General features: G+C 39.3%; 1 protein-coding gene across 5 annotated transcripts in view; it reads left to right on the forward strand.

Moving 5' to 3' along the window:
- The first annotated feature begins 6781 nt into the window (after window positions 1-6781).
- STK24 (serine/threonine kinase 24) overlaps window positions 6782-21179 on the forward strand; it is a 51153-nt gene continuing 36755 nt past the window's right edge. For 2 of the 5 annotated variants that reach the window (XM_079306911.1, XM_079306910.1), the window contains exons 1-2: window positions 6826-7223; window positions 19869-19917. Coding sequence is in view for 2 of the 5 variants with exons in the window: in XM_079306908.1 (XP_079163034.1) it covers window positions 7182-7223; window positions 19869-20099 (273 nt within the window). In the remaining 3 variants the exon portion in view is untranslated. Of the gene's footprint in view, window positions 7224-19868; window positions 20100-21179 lie in introns of all 5 variants that reach the window. The other 3 variants (XM_079306908.1, XM_079306909.1, XM_079306912.1) reach the window with 3 other exon arrangements.

Genomic DNA, 21179 nt, shown 5'->3' on the forward strand with positions numbered 1-21179 from the left:
AGCAATCAAGAGGCCAGTGAAGTTGATGAGAATTTTTGTGCTGATAGCAGTATGATATCAGTGCACAGAACCATATTACCATATCTATATCTATATCTATATCTATATCTATATATATATATAATGATCTATCATATCTACAATACCACAGTATCTGTTAGTTGGTACTGAAGAGTTTCTCAAGAGAATATAAGGGAAGGTCCTGAATCATTGCACCTTGGGGAGTTTGGGAAGAAGGTGAACTTTGGGACGGGAATATATTCCAGGTCCAAGATGCAGAATGATCAGAATTGAGAGTAAATGTCTGACAAAACTGCAATATCCAGAAGAAGCTGGAACCTCATCAAGGAAGAACAGACTGTCAAATGTGCAGATTTGCATTTAACTCAAGTAAGTTTGTATACAAAGTGTCTAGGAGAGTCATCTCTGTATTTCTTCATTATGGTAATTCTTGGTAGCAGTTTCAAGGGCTTATATGTGTTTTCCTCACTTAAGCTTCAACAGAGTAAAATGTAGATTTGCGGCCTTCTGCAGCTGTGATGCTGAGGCAAATCCCTCTGCTGTCAGGAGACAGTGGGGTGGGAGAACTGTGAAGTTCTGCTACTCCACTGAAGTGTAAATAGAAGCCTACAGCCCATAGCTCACCCTGTAAATTTTCTCCTGTGGAGGGAAGAACACTAGTGCTGATGTGGAACAACAAGACCTGCACTTCTTTGCAATAAAAGCATCAGGTATCCACTGCCTCAGCTGGCAGAAGAGATATACTCCCCAGGAAGCCTGCTCTCATGAAAAACATAGGAGGAAAACTAAGCTGGCAACCGTAGATGCCAAGGGAGCACAAGGCTCTGGGATCTTGCCAAAGGTCTGATGTAAGTGGGAGGTTGCAGCTGATCTTTGTGAATGAGAGGAGGTATGCAGGAGGAGGTGGAAGATGGCTGGATAGTGTCAGAGCATTGAGCATTGTGAGCACAACAGGAACTTGCTGGGTAGTTACTTTTAGAAGGCTGAATGGAATGGGAATGATGGGCAGACTAGGAAGGTACATGCACAGGAGCTGCATTTTTGTGGGGCACAGTTACAAGCTGTAGCTGTCCCCCACACATACCTAGTGGGGATGATGGCAGGTTTAAGTGCTAGACAACAGCTCATGGCCTAATAGAAACTTTCCCGAAATAACAAGCTCACTTTTTTTAAGGATATCTGATTTCTGGCTTTTCCTGTTGGAGTGTTAAATTTTGGACCATGAAGGCTGCAGGCTGAGGGTCTCTGCATAGCAGAGGTTTACTATCAGCAAAGCCAACCCTCTGCTGTTTCCTTCTGTACATTCTCTGTGAAGACTGCTGTGAATACGCAGCTCTGGGCTTAAACCACAGGCAGGAGCATTCATTCCTGCAAGCTGAGAAGGTGGCTTTTGTGGTATGACAGTGCTGGAGCCACCACCCCACTCCATGGAGGACAGTCTGGATGGAGCATCTGAGCTAACTGTGGGCTATGAGAGAAGGGGAGGTGTTGGCCTCCCTCCCTTGCCCTTTCACACATAGTGTCCCTGCTGCGTGACACCCAGAGTCTGCTGCCACAGGAGACTAATCCAGCAGGATGTGGATGCATTTCCCGTGGGATCAGTGAACTGATCCAAATCACCAAGCAGGCATGTGATTGCTAATGCAAGGACTGGAGCCAGGGCTGAGAGAAAGGAAGAGTGGGATCAGCACTTTGGCAGTAGACTGCAGTTAAGTTGGATTAAACATAGCACAAAGCTGTACTCTGAAAAACCCATCACATCATGACGATTTTCATTTGGTAACAACACCCCAGAGTGACAATTGGTAATTGCAGGAATCCATATGTTTATTTATTCAACAGATGAATACAATACACTTCTGTCAACACAATATTTTACAGGTAACAGCAGGTATATAATGAAATTAATGAAGAGTAAAAAAATGAGATAATCCTTGAATTGAAATAGTGAAGTAGTACAGTTGTAAAACTGCTACTTACCAGTTATCAGTGAGATACAGTGCAACTTTTTCTGCTGGGACAATGGTAGCCTGCAAGCAATCATTTCATGTCTGTGATGACATGGACTGTCTAAAGTGTGTGTCTCAGCATGATTATAGGGTTACAGAATCACAGAATAGTTTGTGCTGGAAGGGACTTTTAAAGGTCATCTGTTGGAGACAGGGACATCTTCTAATAGACCAGGGTGCTCAGAGCCCAGCCCAATATGACCTTTAATGTTTACAGGGATGTGGCATCCACTGCCCCTCTGAGCAACCTGTTCCAGTGTTTTATCACCCTCATTGTAAAAAACTTCTTCCTTCTATCTAATCTAAATTGACTCTATTTTAGTTGAAAACCATTAAAGGTCACCCTTAATGGATCCATTTAGTCCAGAGAGTTTGCTCATCTGCTGTCTACACAGACATTAGCCTGAGATAAGAACTGATGTCTCCATTTTAAAATGTGAAATGTGAGAAGATGGAAAAGATATGTTTTCTTCCATTTGCATACGTTTGGTTTGTGTGACAAGGGGCTAAGGAAAAGGCTTATAAAAAGCAAGAAATAATGCAATAATGCTCCTCAGGGGCAGAGGCATAGGACAGTAAAATCAATCTCATGTTTCTTAATGAGCTCTAGGTCTCCATCTAATTTAAATTGTCTGCCTGGAATACTGAAATACTTTCAGGCACTTATATTCTGCTTGTTATTAATAAACAGAATATAACACTCAAGACGTTTCTTTCACTTCCTGCCTCATTTTGGCTTATCCATTATGATTCTCAGTATTACAAGAAAGTGAATTTTTTTCTATTACAAATCTCAAAAACCTGCCTTTTCTATGAATTATATTAATAACATCACTGCAGGAAGGGAAATATATACAAAATGGCATGTTTTATCTATGTTAAACATAAAAGAGGTGTTTTCTTTGGGGAACATAATTTAATAACCATTTTTTGCCCCTTCAGCATTCACAAGACCTAAAGTGGAGTGTCATTGTTTCAACTTCCAGCTCTACTGTAATTGACAAAACCATCTTCTGGCAAGTGGCTTGTTGAACCAGAACAGATGCACAGCCAAATCTAGCTGTGGAAGGCAAGCTGTGTGCTTTTGAAACTACACAAGCTTCCTCTGCTGGAAGAAGTACACAGCTGCAGGGTTACCCATGGCATCTTGAGAAGAAGACAGTCTCCATCACAAACTTGGTAGAAGGGACAGCCTTTTCAACCAAAACTGAAAACTGAAATTTTAAAATTTTTGTTGAAACAGAGAAAACCCCAATATTTTGTGGATGTATCATTGCTGCATAGTTTGGAAGTACAGTAATCTTGTGAAGCATACACAACCAAAGGCAGGGAAAATACCAGTCCTGGACAATGCAGGGATATTTTTTGTTATTTACAGGGAAATGTGCTTTTTTTCATAAACCATATTATTTTAAAAAATAAAATTACATCCTACCCTTATCTGGTTCCTTGGGTCATTCCTGGGAGAGTAAGCTGCTGTTTGAGCAGATCTCCCAGAAAGCAAAGCCAAAAGGACTGGTCATTGATCTGAAAAGAGAAGCCATAGTCAGGATGAGTCAGTGTGCAGAAATGAAAATGAATTATACCTTTGGGGTTTAATTCACTGATTTAGGTACTTCATGCTTATAAAATTTTCCCAGAAAGCTGCTCTTATGTAGGGCCACATTGAGGATATTTACAGCACTCATATTCTGACATTCTTCTACTCTGCTGAAGGAGCACATTTTCAATGCTGGACCTCCATCTGCTGCCATGTCATTTATTAGTCACTCACTCTGAGATTTTTCTTCAACTCCTTGGGCTTTCTTCCTCATGATGATTGGCAATGTGAGAGTGTCAATTTTCTTTAGTCTTTTTCCAAGCTCATTCATGGATGTGCTGAGCAAGATGGATCCCATATCGGTCCTGTGACAGCCTATTGGTAACACCCCCCACTGTGAAAGTTTTTTGTCTTTTTCTTTCCTCTTTATCATCAGCTAGAGACCTGTGTGAGGACCTCCCCTCTTGTCCCAGGAACACTTAAATTCTTAAAGGTCAATTTGTGAAGAGCCTTATTAAAGCTGCTATGCATTTTGTGATACAGGCAAGAGTCACACATTTATTATTATAAATTTAAAAATAGTTGGGTTCCCAGTGGACCTTTCATCTTAGAAAACACCAATGACCTTACATCATTCATTTGAGAAGCTTCAGTCTTTGTCAGTAAGGAAATCATATTTTCTTCATAGCTATTTATAAGCAGAAGCTCACAGTCACAGCCTTTACAATTATGTAATTATATTTTTCTTTTGTAACTCTTTTCTTACTGTTGGAGACTGAAATGTTATAATTTATGGCTTAAACATAATCAGTAAGGCAGAAAATCTCTGCATATTGAAAGTATTATGTTAAATTGAAAGCAAACCAGTTACTGAGAAGTTGACACGTAAAATAAATTGAATCTTTGAATGCTGGGAACATCTGGTTTCAAAGAGATACATCAGGGAACATCTTAATTATAAGAAGTGTTCATTTTTGAAGTCTCAGTCATTATGTTAGGATGGTTGGCTAGCATAACATGTAATCATTCTACTTTTAATAAAGATTTTTGCAATACTAGCCTTTCTTTGGACTATAATGCACAAAATCTTTTTTTCTTAGAAAAGATTAAAAAAAACCACAGAAGGCTGAGAAAAGGAGAGGAAATTTTGAAAGGATCTGTATATTAGTCTGTGAGATGGAGTTGAAATTTAGACTGAAAGACTAGCATTTACAAAATGAACAGCAAACACACACATTTATTATTTTAAAATTACATTCAAAACTACTTTTAAAATATTTCTACAAGTCCTGGGAGAATTTGAAAAGGTATCAGAACATGAGATACAGTATAAAATTTAGAAGCTGACAAGATATTAGACCTAATAAATCATTTTGACTTCACTAGAACTTGGACTGGTATCTGGTTTATGACTGAAGAGTTTTGAATCTACTCCTTTGCTTTCCTGTATTTGACAAGTAAATCTGCCCACAGAATTTATTCCACAGCTCAAACCATAATTTTTCAGGCACAGAATCTTGCTGAACATATAATGCAGAACTTCAAAGCCTTGAGATGCAATAAATCCATGATGGTATACAAGCAACAGAAAGACCTCATGGTGGCCCCAGGCCAGGAGCTTACATGGTGGAAGTCACTTCACAGCAGCGGGGGAACTTTTTTTGTCCTTATGTGCCTTGAGCTAGACAATCTACAACCTAAACATAGAAAGAGAATTAACAAGATAAACCAGAATCACCTCTACCAAGTCAAGTATATATTCCCTGTGAAAATTATTTAAGTCTCAGCGAATATACTCATGGACAGAAAATAACAGTTGTACGCCTTTCCTAATACAAAAGAAAAAACTTGGGTATCTTTTTATTTTGACTCCACACTGAATGTGCAACTGCAGAAAAAGTAAAGCAGCTGATAAAACTCATATTGTAATGACAATATAGAAAAAAAAACCCAAAATAAAACTGCATTGGCAATGGTAAAACTGACATTTTCCAATGAGGATTTTTAATATTATGTGATGTAGCAACAGCTCAATGATATTCATGAGACAAAGGAAAAAGTTCACTTGTAGCACACTAACTTTCTCCCTAGCAAGCTAGAAAAACTATTTTCTTTTTTTTAAAGAAGATTGCAAAAATGCTTTAGAAAACAATCTAAATAGAGAGTTTTGGCACTGATTCTTGTGACTGTTATTTAATTTTTGATTGAGGTAGAACACAAATGAAAAGACTTTACATTACTTTGAAAATTACATAGAATAAACAGTAGAAAGTTGTTCATATTTCCTGAAGCCAAACCCCATAGAATGTCAACTCCATCTCAGTATTAAGGAAATTATCAACTCCTTCATGAACAATTGAAAAAAGAATTCTACTTATTCAATTTTCTATGCAGTTTCTCGCCATCATCCTTTCCTGTCTCATTGTACTCAAGGGCTGGTATATTTAGTTTATTTTCTCAGGTAAAAAAACAATGTGCTTGTGTGTGGGCACATTTATTTGCTTGCATAAGGCTGTTGGCTAATTTTATTTGAATAATGCTTGGAGGTAGAGATCTTAGGAACATTTATGTGTCTTCAAGTTTCAGAAAAACCAGATTGTGTAGCATTAAGACAGCAAAGAATATCATAACTATAGGAAAAACTTTAGTGGAAGTTCCAACCACTTTCAATAACAATTTTCTATTTTCAAGTGTTTCTTGCAGTTAAGAGATTTGTAGAAACTCCAGTGAATTATCTAATGAAAAGCAGTTCATGCTGCAGTGGATGCTCACATAATTTTGAAAAATCACTTGAAAAGGCAGCGAACCACGCTGTCCTATGGATCCCAGCCTCACCGGCTGATAGGTTTCGAAAACCTTAACACTCATGAAACTCCCTAGGCTTTTTTTGAACCGGGGCAGAAAAAGGCGAGAATCTTAGGGCATTCCATGACACATGGGAAGCTGTGTGACGGAGCTGTTTAATTCCCGTTCTAACAAAGAACAGAACATCTCAAGGGATTTGCACGTATGCAGAACTTCTGCGTGGGAGAGACCTCAGCGCCGACCCACTCTGCTCCCGCTTCGGCACTGCAGGGAAGCAGGGCTGGCATGCTGGGCCGGGGCTCCTGCAGCTCCCGGCGGGAAGCCGGGCTTCTCCCGGCCCCGCAGCCTCCGGCGGGGCTCCGGCGCTGCCTCCCGGGGCGGCGGCCGAGGGGCGGCGTGTGGGGCCCGGGCCGCGCCCATGGCGGCGGGCGGGCAGGTACCGCTCAGGGCCGAGGCGGGGCCGCCGCCGCTCCGCCCCCTCCTCCTGCGCCTCCTCCTCCCGCCTCAGGTTTGTCATCGTGTCGCCGGCACGGCCCGCAGGAGGAGGAGGAGGAGGGGGAAGAGGAGGAGGGATGAGGGAGCCGCTGCCGCCTTTGCATCCGTGACGGGGGCCTGGAGAGCCCGGGCTTGGGACGGCCCCTTTCCCACCGCCGGCGCACTGGCGCTGCTCGCCCGGGGGAAGGGCCGGCAGGAGGAGGAGGAGGACGGCGGTGCTGTGTGTGAGAGAGCGTGGAGATGAGCTCAGCTCTGTGCCCTGGAGCCGCCTGAGGAGACCCGGCTCCCTCCCAGGCTCCCTCGCCGCCGCCATGGCTCACTCCCCGGTGCAGGCGGGGCTGCCGGGGATGCAGGTGAGCAGCTGCCCCAAGGGCGGGCGCGGACACGCACCTCGGGCCGGGGTGGGTGTAAAGGCGGCAGTTCCCGGGGCCGGGGGGACAGGGAGAAGGGAGAAGGCCCTCTTGGCCTTGGCTCGGCCGCGGGGCTGGTCTGGGGGCAGAGGAGCGCGATGGAGACGAACCGTGTGTCAGCGCTTGGCGCCGTGCCCGGCGGTCCCTCCGCCCGGCGGGTCCCTGCCTGTCCCCGTCCCTGTCCATCCGTGCTGGGCAGCCTGTGCCGCTGCGGGCGGGCGGCCCCCTCCCCCGGCCGGGACTTCTCCGCGCTGTTCTGATTCCTAAGCGAACCGCGGCTCAGTGGGCGATTTTTGGCCCCGGTAATTTGAGGTGGGTGGGCGAAGCATACGCAAAACCGGTCCGTACGAGCAGGGCCTGGAAATGTTGACCTTCAGCGCATGCTGCAGTGCCCATGTCTGTGGTGCTGCTCTGAGGTGCGTGCTCGGGAATCGCGTTTGGCTCCTGTGTTTGATTCCGAGAGCTGCTGTTGTTACACGGTGGAATTTGCTCGTTCTGTGTCTTAACTATGTATTTGAAATAACTACTGCGGTTTTGTCTGACTGAGCTGGCTTCCCCCCCCTCTCCCCCGTTTTTCTTGGTTTTACATGGAAACTGCTGCCAGGAAAACATTAAGGTCATTGGTATCTGTGTGTTGTTATTCTAATATTTCCCACATCTGATTAGAAACTTTCTTGCCCTTATCTCCAAAGAAACAACTTATAAATGACACGTAAGAGTTTCTCTCAAATTTGCCTCCTGGATTGAAAGTGTTTGTGTATCATCTGGTTTGAGTATTGATTTGCTGTGGTCTGTTTTCTTGTGAGTCAAGATTCTACATCATGAATCTCTTTTCTTTGCAAAATCTGAGGATTTGAATTGAAAATGTTGCATGCTTAGGCATAGCATGAATTATGTGTTTATGCATATCACTGGATGCCCTGTAGCCTACATAGGCCCCCACTCTCTGAGCTAATTAATTTATTGCTGTGTAGGTCCTGCTGTTGAGATTTCAAGTTCACCTTCCAAATATGAGCAGTTTGCTGATTGCTAGAGACAGAGAAATGAGGTTTTCTTTATTGGCTATTGATATTGTTTGGGCTTTTTTTGTTATTCCTTTGAGACCTATGGAACTAAGACAACTACCTACTTTGAGACAGAATCTATAACAGTTTAGCATTTAAAAGTCAGATTTGTCAGCTGTTGGGAGTGAGTGAATGAAGATTATTCCATCAGTATGTGTGTACTGATGATGCGTGCTGCTGCGTGATCCGAGGATCTGTGCTTTTTATTGACTTGATTTATTATTTAGTTTGTAGTACTGTTAGCTGTACTAAATGGGTGGATGGATCCTCAGGGTTCTTGTTAGTCCATGTAATTTGGGACTTTACTTCAAATCCTTTTTTTTTCCCAAGTGATGTTATTTTTCTCATGATTTTTATTCTATTCTTATGACAGTTGTTCAAGTGTGCAATTTAATAGTCTTAAAAAAACCCCTGGAACACCAAACTAAAGACCTGCAGATAGGTAGTGGCATAAAGTCTGTGAGCAATGTGAATGCTGCTTGCTAACTTTCTGTGCCCAGTTCAAGATGTCTATATCCATTTCCATTATGTCAGAATATATAACAGTTTTATTAAGGTCTGTTTTCAGTACATTATTCTCTTTGATTTTACTTTCAAATAAATGTTTGAAAAGTAAAGTGCATACAATATGTGACATCTGCTAGATAAGAAAAAGGCTTGGGACTTTTTCATTGTGTAGAAGAGAGGAATAGAGCATAGTTCTCTGAGTTATAATTAAATTGCCTAAATCACGGGACTGTCTCTTGTTTTTTCTGCAGTGTGATCCCTCCTCCCCACCTACCAGCTTCTGCCACAAACGGTGGAAGTAGTGTCAGTGATCAAGTTATGCAGCTTTCTCTGATGTTCTTTGCTGTACTTAGACAAGAGAGCAGCCATTGTGCTTGTGTGAGCAGAGTAATAACTTCTTGACCCCAAAAAATCACTTGAAGGGACATCACTTTATAAATGCTGTTTGGAGTGAGCACGGTGGTGTCAATAGAGCAGAGGAGTGAAGGTTTAATATATTTCTCCCTGAACAAGATGTCTGATCAATGTTTGAAGAGTGATGCATAAAAAGTGAGTGGGTAGGGAGTGAGCCTAAGGAATGAAAAACTATGGAGGAAATGTAGGATGGTGCTGGAAGGTTGTCAAAACCTGAGATTTGCTGTCTGCTGCACAGTGGGCATGTTGTAACCTGAATAAAAACAGAGTTGGGTTTTGACCTAAATTTCTGTGTGTGCAGTTTAAGTTTAGACTCAAAGTTTTTGCTGTCATTAAGGGCTTTGTGTAGATATGAGTTTGAGTGTGTTTGAGGGTGAAGCTGCATCATTACTGAATGAGGAGGTGTTGTCTTGGTTCTCTGCATGCCTTGTGGAAGTGGCCTGGGGAGAGTGCGTGTTTGCCTGTAAATGTGTGAGATTCCTGCAAGGCTGGCTCGGAGTAAGTGTATATGACCTTGATTTTCAGACTGGCCTGCATTTCAAGGCTGTAGTAAGCTTCTGGAGCTTCCTAAAGGAAGCTATATTTTAAATAATCAAGTGTTTATAAATTTATGGTAATAAATTCCTGTGGCGCTTTAAAAATTCCATCATCTTTAAGACAAGCCTCTTCTCTATGATAAAGCCCTTTTTTATCTTCCTCCCTTTTCATTTTTTTTGGTAGCAATAACAGTGTTTATGCAATAAGTTATTTTTATTCATTCTTCATTGTATTTTCAGTACAAGTGCTACAGGTTCTTCATGCAAAATGTAAATAAGCGTTGACATTCAAGCTGTCTTGCTTCAAGAAATGCTAGAAGTTGAATTAAATTTAAGTGAGAATTTGACAAATGAACAGAAAAGTTTGTTAAGTATAAAGGCACCATTTCTGGCTCAGAAGGTGTCTGAAGTGTCATTTGCTGGAGACTGGAGGGGTGTTTTTGGAAATACTGCTGTTTACTTGTCTGTTTTTGCACTGTTCCAAAGATGTTCCCTTTTGACTGTTGCAGGAGAAGGGTCCTGGCCTAGAGGAGCCTTTGTTCTGATCTGGCATGGCTGTTCTTTCATAGTTGCACACTATAGGTATTATACTGTCTTCCTTATTGTAACTCATTCTCCTTTTACAATAAGCTGTTTAACTACTTCCTGTGTGAGCTCTGTGTTTGGTAACTGCAACATTTTTCCCCTTTTTTTTTTTTTTTTTTTTTTTTTTTTTTTTTTTTTTTTTTTTGAGTTTGTGCTCACTGTTAACTGTTTATGTTACAGTTTGACAAATACTTTGCAGTAATTGACAGCACTTAAATACTGGACAGATGCTTGGACCATTATGATTTTGGCTAATCAGTTTTAAAATCTCCTGAATAGAGATGTCATGGTTCTTTGACGTATTACAAGCTCAGCCCTTGGGTGCCAGGACGGAAGCGTTTCAATTGATGAAAATGAGGTGGGCATCTTCTCACTCTGTAGTCAAAGGCTGTTCGAAGGCTGTGTAATAGATGTATGGAGCTGTTTGAGAGGAGTCAGGAAAACCTATTTCCATTGTATTGCCTTCCAGAATAGGTAAATAGATACAGCTTATGGTGACTGTGTCTTTCAGGTAACCTCATAGACCAGTCAGACTGGCCCTGTGTCATGGTAAGTTTCATGTACCAGTTTCATGTTTGAGTAAGATACCCTCTTAGCCAGCTGGCATCTTTGTTCCCCAGAGAGACAAAAGGCTACTGATGTAGTGAACACATTTAAATATTGGGCCCTGTGTTATGAGTGGTGTACAAGGCTCTGGTGTCAGCTTTTACATAGTGCCATCTTTTGTGTTTCTGAAGTAGAAAATGTAAGTATGTATCTTAGCTGCATTTTCAAAATTTGTTAAATTCTTTCGTATTCCCTTTCTTGGGGGTGGGGTGGGAAGGGGATTAGAGGATGCACAAAGCATTGATGGACTAAGTCAACAAGGCATCTAATATAAATTAATAATATAAAATACTACATCCATCCTATAGTAATTTGGTCCCTGCTATACCAAAAAGATGTGGACAGCTGGAGAGGATCTAAAGGGCTGAGAGAGCTGGATGTGTTTAACCTTGAGAAAGGATGGCCTGGGATGGAGACCTTATGTTCCAGTACTTGAAAGATGTCTACAGAGAAGGTGGAGACTGCCTTTTTACTAGGAATCACATGGGAAATGAAGGGTTAGAGGTCCAAGTTATACCTGGGGAGGCTTCTGATTGTACGTGAGTGCAAGATTTTTCACTATTAGGACAATTGGAATAATCTTCTTGGGGAAGTGGTGGATTCCCTGATGCTGGACTCTTAAGACTTGCCTGAACAGGGTGCTGAGCTACCTTGAGCTCCCTTCCCCGGTGTCCTGTGATTGAATTTGATCTGGTTATTGCTTTTATGATGATACACCTTTCGTGGAGTACTGTTTAATTCAGTGATGTTCTGTGTGCCTAAAAGTAATAATTTGTGTGGATGCAACTATATAATAAAAACTGGTTTTATTTGTAAACTCTTTGTTGATCTGGGTAAGTTTCCATGTGCATGTGTGCACAAATGTCAGAGTGTGCTGGTTGTATATTAGTATAGAACTAACGGCCTTCTGCAGTGTAGCTTGATAAAAAGGGAGGCTTGAATCAGGAGAATTTATTGTATTATTAGTTGCTCTGCTTGGCAGCTTCTTGAGACAGACACTTAGGTTTTCTGTCAGATACCTTGGGTGCAAGAAGAGTCTCCCTTCAGATTATGGGATTGCTGTAGAACCTAAAATTCACTATTTTTCTTTATTTTTCTCAAGTAGTATTAATGCATTGTAAGTTTCTAATTGCCTCTATTAGCATTCTTTATTCAGCCATTTGTCAGTGATTGGGTTTTCCCTAAAGAGCTACTACTTTATTTTTCTTTTTATCAGTAGCTTAGCTAATTAAGAGTGATTTTTACAGCGTTTTGGCTTTTTAGCAAGTATGAACAAGTGAGAGATTATTCTAAAACTGTTTTTGGGACATTTTTTCTTAGCTGTCTTTCTCTTGGTGTCTAAAATGCATCTTGTGTTTCACTGCCATACTGTACCTACTGCTGATAGTTGTGTGTTGTTTTTACTGTGTGCCCAAGGCATGGAGGGATTTTTAATTGCAGTAATTTCCAGTTTAGAAGTGTAATGGATGGAAGAGAAAGAGTCAGGTACAGGTACGAAAGTTTTTAGTGATGTTGCACTAAAAACTGGGAAGCTTCAGAAACTCAGAATAAATTCCAATTAAATATTTTTTCTGGATGCAGGCTGCAGTTAGGTAACTATTGATTTTGGTATTAAACTCTTAGGGTTGCACACTAAGCAGATTTCCAAATGAAAGATATCAGAAAATTTCAGACTGATTTGTGTAGGGTGCATTGCACCCAGGAAATGGTATTGGTTAATTAGAAATCTGGAAGCATGCTTTGCATATTTGTGTTACTGGTAAAGAATCGAATATTTTGTATTCTGAATGTAAGATAAGTGCACCTTCCTTGAAAATAAGTGGGAAGGGAGTTATACAAGGGCTGAGGAATACTTTTATGATAGGCTAACTTTAGGCAACTTTTTTATTCCTGCTGGAAATGTGCTTACACCCTGTTTCAATCTAGGCAGAAATCAGACCTAGAGTTGAACTGTGTGACAAATGTGAATATTAGTAGGCCATAGTGATGCATGCTAAATGTTTTTGCCTTCAGTGTTTGAGATGCAAGGTTTACATCTTTATTTTTTGCTTCCTCTCTCCCCCCACTGAAGTTTCGCAGCAGAATTTATGGCAGTTGTTCCTTTATCTCGATAGTAAAAGTATTGCTATTGCTAATTCTCTGTATTTTTGGTATATTTTATTTCTCCCAGAAAAAAAACAATTTTCTTATGGTAGCAGGTGTATGAATTGAGTAATTATAGTATTGGAGATGGAAAGTGAGAAAGATGGAATGTATATGAAGAAAAAAAAGAAAACAATTATGTGTTACTTTTTATAATTCACAAATTCTCAGTGAATGAGCTGGATCTTAGTTCTACACCTAGTTATTACAGATGAATACTTTCATTCTAGTCTTTGTACCTCTTATTCAATGTTTCCTGATTAGTCTTCTCAAAATAAAAATCAATTGTTGCTGTTCATGATAATTATAAGATGGCTATGGTACTTTGTCTCATTTTACTTTATTATTGGTAAATAAGACTGAGACATGGTTCAAATTTGGTTCCAGTTTTAAGGTTTCTTAAAAATGTCTTTTTTTTCCTTTGTTTATATAAAAGTCCCAGACCATAAATCCAATTACTTGATTATATTTTATCTTTTTGGATTAGTTACTTTGAAAGTATGGGTAGGCATTGATACAATTGGACCATTGAACAGTTTATAATCTGTCTATTGCCTGTGTTTTATTTCAATTTCATAGCAACTACAGGAAACAATTTTGTGTTTTATCTATAATTTTGTATATTGTATCTGTTATTCATATATATTCATATATAGTGTATAAATCTTGCTGAAAACACATGAGCTTCTGAGAAAGCTGAAACTTCTGGGTAGCAAACTTTGAGGCTTCCCCTTCCTGGAGACAGTTTTATCTCTGCAAAACCATCTTATATAGGTGTTTGGGGTTTTTTTGTTGTTGGATTTTTTTTTTTTTTTGTTTGGGGTTGTTTTTTTGGTTTTTTTTTTTTTTTTTTTTTTTTTTTTTTTTTTTTGTTGTTGTTGTTGTTTGGTTTTTTTTTGTTTTTTTTTTTAAATCGTGTGTTTGTTTATTCCCCTGTTTTGGTAGCCGAAGTTTGTGGGAGGGCTGATTTAAATTTCTGCAGTGTATCCAAATTTACATATCTCTGCTGCTGCCCCCTGTGCTGCTGGCTTTGTGGGGATCAAAGTAAATAGGGGAGCTGCTTAATACTGGTCTGTGTTGAAATGAGATGTTAAACGGTTTTGAAAGATTGCAAGTGGTGATCTAGGGAAACGTTTGCAGTGCTTTTTTGAAATGGGGAGCTGTGTGAAGGAGTATGGCATCAACTGTGCCTGCTGTTCACTTTGACTGCCTTTAGGCTCAAAGTTCTCAGGGTATGTAGGAAAATGTCCTGTATGAACTTCTCTGGCAGATTTTTGTTCTCTGGTCTGACCACAGAAAAAAATTAAAGAAATTATGTGCAGCAGTGGTGTCACAATTTTGGAGAAATTATGTTTCTGCACAGTGAATTTAGCAGCAGAATTAATTCTTGATGTGATAGGAAGTGTATCATGGAATAGCTGAGATTGTAAGGGAGCTGTGGAGCGCATCTAGTCCACAAGATTGCTCAGTAACACATCCAACCTAATTTTGAATATCTCAAAGGGTCTACAACCTGCCCTGGGCAGCCCTAATCCAGTATAGGACTGTCCTTACATGAAGAAAGGCTGGGTTTTCAGCTTTGCGGTTGTTTTGTTTTGGTGGTTTGTTGTTGTTTTTTGGGTTTTTTTTTGGGGGGGGGGGGGGGGGAGGATTTGTTGTAGTTTCGGCCCCCCCCCCCCCCCCCCCCCCCCCCCTTTTATTTTTGGGAGTTTAAATGAAGTTTCCTATCACTCTATTTGTGGCCATTGCATCTTGTCCTTCTGCTGGACACCACTGAGAAGAATCTGGCCCTGTGTTCTTTACTCCTTTCCATCAGGTATTCACACACAATAAGATTTCCAGCACCCCAGGCTTCTTTTTTTCAAAGCTAAGCAATCCCCAGAAATCTGTGAAGCTCTTCAGATTTTTGTATTTTAGGCTTGGTCTTGATAGGGAATGAGAACTTGGCTGACCAATTGGAAATTGATTTGGTGATGTGAAAAGTATACAAAATGAAGTGTTAAAAGATGAAAAAGATGATTGTCTACTTCAAATGAGCTGCATAGAGAAATTACAGATCTGCAAGTAAAATCAGCTGCACATATAAGCTTAAGAACTTGAATTATGGAGATGCTTTATAATTTTTGTAAGTTAAAGAGAAATATTTTTAATGTTTTTCTACAATAATTGGAATAACTCTTCATAAAAAGAGGTTAGAAATAAGAACTGGAGTGAGATGTGGAAAAAGGCTCTAAGCTGTATCTTCTCTCAGAATAGTTATAGATAAAGTTGTATCTAACTGGTTTGAATTGCAAGAACATTTTCCATTGAGCTTGAAGGGACAATTAGCGTGGATGAGAACTGGGGATTCGTAGAAATAAATACATTGCAGGATGTGTGTAATCCTGGCTGTGAGGAGGGTACTGCAGACGTGTTGTCAGAGTGGGTGATACTGCTGTTTTCTCCAGGACTGTTTTTGATGTTTGCTGACTGAAGAGTGACCTTTGCATAGAAAAAGGCAATGCCCGAAAAGGACAAAATTGAAAGGCACCTGTTACACGTGAGAGGCAGGGCTGAAGAACTGTGCAACCCTGGGCATTGGAATTACTGAACAAAACAGCATAAAGTGCAGCTTGTCATAAGTATGAGTATTACAAAGAGCCTTTGCTCTTTGTAATAAAGTCTGGGAGCTCATTAGTTGGAAATGCAGAGCATTAGGAAGAGGTGATTTGATTTAGCTGGTTGCAGCTCAATTTGAGCCTTAAGACCAAATTGAGCAAATAGGATCTGAGAATGTATTGGACTGTTTTTATTATGTAGAAGTGGGCAACAGTGTTGTTAGGTACTAAGAAGAGTTAATTTTAAATGGAGTATGTTTTTCTGGCTGATTAAGGTCAAAAGTAATGAATCCAATGTGGAACAAGTACAGAGAGATTACTCAAATTATTGGATGAATGGTGGCTTTGCTTATGGTGAAAAGGACTTTGTTCTGCATGGCTGAACAAGCTGGACAGTGAGACAAGATGGTTGCAGTTTGTGTTCAGAAGTGTGAAAAACTATTTGAAATAAAAAGCAAAGTAATTCAAATGTCTATGAAAATTGAAAGTTCTGGAATCATTCAATCTGAATGCTCCATAATTTGATTTGTCGCAGTATGTAATCTGTGACAAACTTTGAAAAAAAATCTTGTAGTGGTAGAGATCTAGTTCTTTATCAAGGTGATTAGCTTTACCCATTTGCAACAGATATTGATGTTCTAATCTGTGGTTTTTAGCAATATTTGATGTTACCTTCATTACATGAAGGTTCTTTTATCAGTCTTCATTATTTTAATATTAGTTGGAATAAACTCTATGCTTACTAAAAGTTGCTTACTAAAAGAATAAAGCTGGCAAAACTACGTGGAAGTAATTTTCTCTATGTAGTTGTGTAGAGAGAATATTTATAATGCTATTTGTTTATTTTGTCTCTGTTGGAAGTATTTACAAAACCAAGCAAGAACAAATTTGGCAAGAATCCTTTCCAGCTGTGATCTTGGAAAAATGGGTGGGAATTGGCCGCTCATGTACTTTCAGATTCAAGCAGTTCATTATGTATCTGGAGGCCTGATCTCTATATTTTTTTGAACGACAGCAGGTCGTTAAAGAGCCCAACTCTAAGTTTTTGCATAGGTTGCTTGTAGTTTAAAGTTCTCACTTCAAACATCTGGTGTTCTGAAAAAAAACCTGAGACCTTCTTACAGAGCAAGAAGGTGTTGTATGTGTTTATTGAAACAATTGCTACTGCCTGTTGCTCAGAAGAAAATTCAGGCATGGCAACTGTTGCATTTTAGAACAAAGGAATAAATTTACAAAAGTTGTGACCTGGAGAGGAAAGGTTGGTTTGTTTGTTTGTTTAATAGTTAGCCATTTCACAGGAAACTTCTAAAATAATATTATTGTTGATAATAATTTTGATCCCATTAAGTCCTGCTATTATTATACAATTAGCATTTCAAAATGGCTGCAAAATTTTGATTATAAAAAAGCAGACCAACAGTTTGTTGTTCCCTTCTTCTTGGGTCTTCCAGGAACAGTTATCTTCCTTGCTTTTCTGCAATTGTTAATTCTCTTTTACAATTGTCTTATAAAACTACCAGCCTAACATCAGAATCCCAAGAGCCTGACACTAAAAAAGAATCTTAGAGCTTGCTGAAAGTCTCTGAAGACTGTGGTGTTGTGAAACAAGGGCATTTAATATATGACAATGATAGATTGTTAAAGGGAAAAGGGAAGGTAGAGGGTGTATACATACAGCCAGCAGAATTCTAAAAAGCTGCTGGCAGGTAGCTCTTGTATGTTCTCCACATGAACCACTGCACTGCAACTGAGCAGTGCTAGCTTTTTAGTCTCAGGAGGTGAAACATGGAATTTTTTGGGCAGCTGCAACTGAGGTTGGTTTGTGGCTTACCCAGATACTTTTGTAATGATGTAATGCTCAGATTCCTGTGGCTAGTGAATGGAACTAGAAGGCTTGTGTGGACAGATTAGACATGCACAGCTCTCTACAGCACATCATCTCAAATTCCAACACAGGATGTAGGAAAGTGTAGATGGATAATTGTTTTCCACAAGAGAAAATGTCTAATGCAGGTGTTAAAGTTATTTTTATTCATGAAGAGCTCTCAGAGAAGACTGGCTTGAATATTGACAGCAGAACATTCTGTGAGACATGAGAAGAACCAGTAAGCACAATTTGGTTTGTAGTTTTGTGATCTCTTAGAAATTATGTCCCTGGAAGTGTTGGTAAGGTTTACTGTGCAGCTGAGGGATGATTGTGGAATAACATGAAGTGTCCTGGTCTGGTTTCCAAGTGGAAGATATATACATGTATAGGTATATATGTAATATTCAATGGTGTATAATAATATGTTGTTCTAATTACACTGAAATTACAGGAGGAACAAGCTGTTTTTGGTGGAAGGGATGTGGATCTCTGTTCCTTTAATGGCAAAAGGGTGATATAACCCCATGCCACTCTGTCTGGTTCCTGGAACTGACTTTGGATAAAAGGATGGATCAGTAAGATGTGAAGCAAGGGGAATTTCATGGGGCTGGTGAAGTCTTGCAGTAGGTACACTTGGGTTGTTTTTGCTTTGGGTTGATCTCGCTGTGATGTGTTCCCTGAATGTTTATCTGGAAGCTATGATGTCTTATAGCTGACTTTGAAGTACTAAAAGTTGTTGTGTACTCCCAGTTTGTGCCAGATGATGATGAAATGCTCTGAGAACTGAGTGGGTTTGTCTTTGGGTTCAGTCAGTCCTAGCTACCTGGTTCTCAAAACACCTCTTTCAGCTGTAAAATTTAGATACTTCCAGAGAAACTATGTTCTGGGATATCTTCCTCTTGCAGCTGTATGGGTTAATTATGTAATCTTTAAGATGTGAGAGCAGAAAAATATATGTGAGAGGTGCTTTATAAGCTAAGGGTTAGGAAAATGTTAGGAAAATGTTGTTTCAGTGCTTGCAAGTGGTAACCTACAAATTTCTATTCCCCTCTTCATGCTACTTCACAGTTGGGCAAAGTAGAAACTATGGTTTTATGAATATTAAGGCATTACAGAATTCTTTTTACATATCAATGATGTATTTTCTCTTAGCCTGAGTGTCATCCTTTTAAAAACACAAACAAGTCTATTAAAGTTTTCATTTTATTTCTTAAGGACAAGATTCTAGGTAATCCTATTCTGTCTTTCTTCATTTCATCACTATTCCTTCTATTTATGGCTTTTCCAGTTTAATCATAGAATAGTTTGGATCAAAAGAGACCTTTAAAGGTCATACAGTCCAACCCCTCTGTAGTTGTAATGTATGTATTTTTTGTTAGCTAATGAGGCTCCATGCTGTTAGGTTAAGAAGGTATACTGTGGAATTTACCATCTGTGCAGTAAAAGTGAGAAGTCTGAGCAGCAGTAGGGAGCTGAATACTTAATAGTGGAGAAAAAACAAATGTGGCAGTGTGATCCACCTTAAGTCTTACATTTGCAAGTTTAGGTGAGCACTTGTGGCTTTAATGTGACTGCTCAAATCAAGAAAGCTGGGAACAGGATGTTTTTTAGGAGTGAATGACTTTACACAACTGAGAGAAGAAAAAAAAGATAAATAAATCCTGATGGAGAAAAACCTTGGCATCAGGGAGAAGGAGGAAAGCATGACTATTCATGCAAGTGATCCTTAGTAGGAGAAAATTGAGGAGGATTGTCACATCAAACAATGGGAAATAGTGCTCTGTGCACTGAAGAAGGTGAATGAAATCCTTAGGAGGATGAGATACGAGAAAAATACAAAAGAGGAACTCTGGGATGTAGGAGGGAACCAATTTCAAGAGAAAAGGTTAGACAAAAGGCTTACTTTTATTGGAAGTGGTGTTTGATCTATTTGCTTCTAATAAAAACCAAATCTTTGTTGTAAAACAATCTTTCATTCTGGATACTCTTTATTGGCAAAGAAAAGGAAATTGAGATAGCAGCATTTTCTGTTGCCAAATAGGATAAAACCCTGAAATACAGACAGTGTTAAATTTGTTCTTTATATATAGCAAAACATAAATCTATCAGTGTGTGCACATAAGGGATTTAGAAAGAACATGACAATGATAAAGGTAGAAAAAGGTAGCTACATAAATAGGAATATAGGGAATTTGAAGTGTTTGTTGCCTTTAAAAATACCAGTGTTACAAATAATGAGTGACTTTTCTCTTTATATTACTTTTTAACAGACTCTGAAGGCAGATCCAGAAGAACTCTTTACGAAACTGGAGAGAATTGGTAAGGGGTCTTTTGGTGAAGTTTTTAAAGGAATTGACAATCGGACTCAGAAAGTTGTTGCTATAAAAATTATTGACCTAGAAGAAGCAGAAGATGAAATAGAAGACATCCAACAAGAAATCACAGTGTTGAGTCAGTGTGACAGTCCTTATGTAACTAAATATTATGGATCCTATTTAAAGGTAAGATACTCACAGATGGTGGTGATTTGATTTTACAAGTAATTATTTTCCAGACTATCCAGTTGTGCCTGTTCTTTTTGGTGAGGTTTGTTAAACCTGGGTGGAAGAAAAGTATATTTTTGTTTTTTTCAACTCAGAAGAAAGAATGTGTTACTATATTTTGTGAAGTATGTGGCAGAACTTAATAGGAAAAAATGCGCGTCTGTTCTGTCCAAAAAAAACCTAATATGAGCTTGTTGAACTCTAATATGTTTAGAGTCTCTTCATATTAGGTTATTTAAATTCAGAAGATTCAATCTAAGTCTGCATTTGAATTATCAAAATATTAAAAGCAATTAGTACCAGCTGTTTTGTGAAGCTTCACATCTTTTGTCATGGTTTGCTCCTTGATCATATTAAACTCTTAGGTTGTGCTGAGGAGATTGAATCCAGCCTTGGTCTGAGTGATTTAAAAATTAAAATCTGTAGGTAAATTATTTTGCACATTAGACATAAATGAAGCTATTAATGGACGGGGTTTCAGTTAACTGTCCTTTGAATCTGTTTCCCTTTCCTCCCACTGCCATATTATTATTGTCACAATTCAGTTTGAGTGTGCCAGGTAATTTCCTCTTTCGTTAAGGTTTTCTTTTTTTGTTATTGTTTTTAATTGGATGGATGTTATGATTTATTATGTCTTGAAGGTAGTGGAAATATCTGGAAGCCTTTGGTATTACTTTATTCCTTGGGCAGACTTTGTTCCTGACTTGATAGCTGTTTCTTTTATGACAGTGAGATGAGAATCTTGAGATGAGAATCTAGATAAGAGATTGTTGTTTTGGCAGGATTTGAAGTTAGAAGTAGGCGGAAAATACTTTAATTCAGTCTGCTTTTGCTTTTGTGGAAGTATTCTATTTATTAGCAAAGACATTAAAGTTCTGAAAGGGGGACCCTGCTTTATCTCTTTATTTCTGAGATTGCCAGCTAATTTCCGAAGAAAAAAGGACTTTTTCTGGATCTGGGAGGTGCATTACTCAAATGAGAAACAATTTTTCCTTTCTTCCTTGTGCTCTGAACCAGTTTGCTTGCATATATTATCAG

The sequence above is a fragment of the Erithacus rubecula genome (assembly GCF_903797595.1).
Source record: "Erithacus rubecula genome assembly, chromosome: 1".
Classification (NCBI taxonomy): Eukaryota; Metazoa; Chordata; class Aves; order Passeriformes; family Muscicapidae; genus Erithacus; species Erithacus rubecula.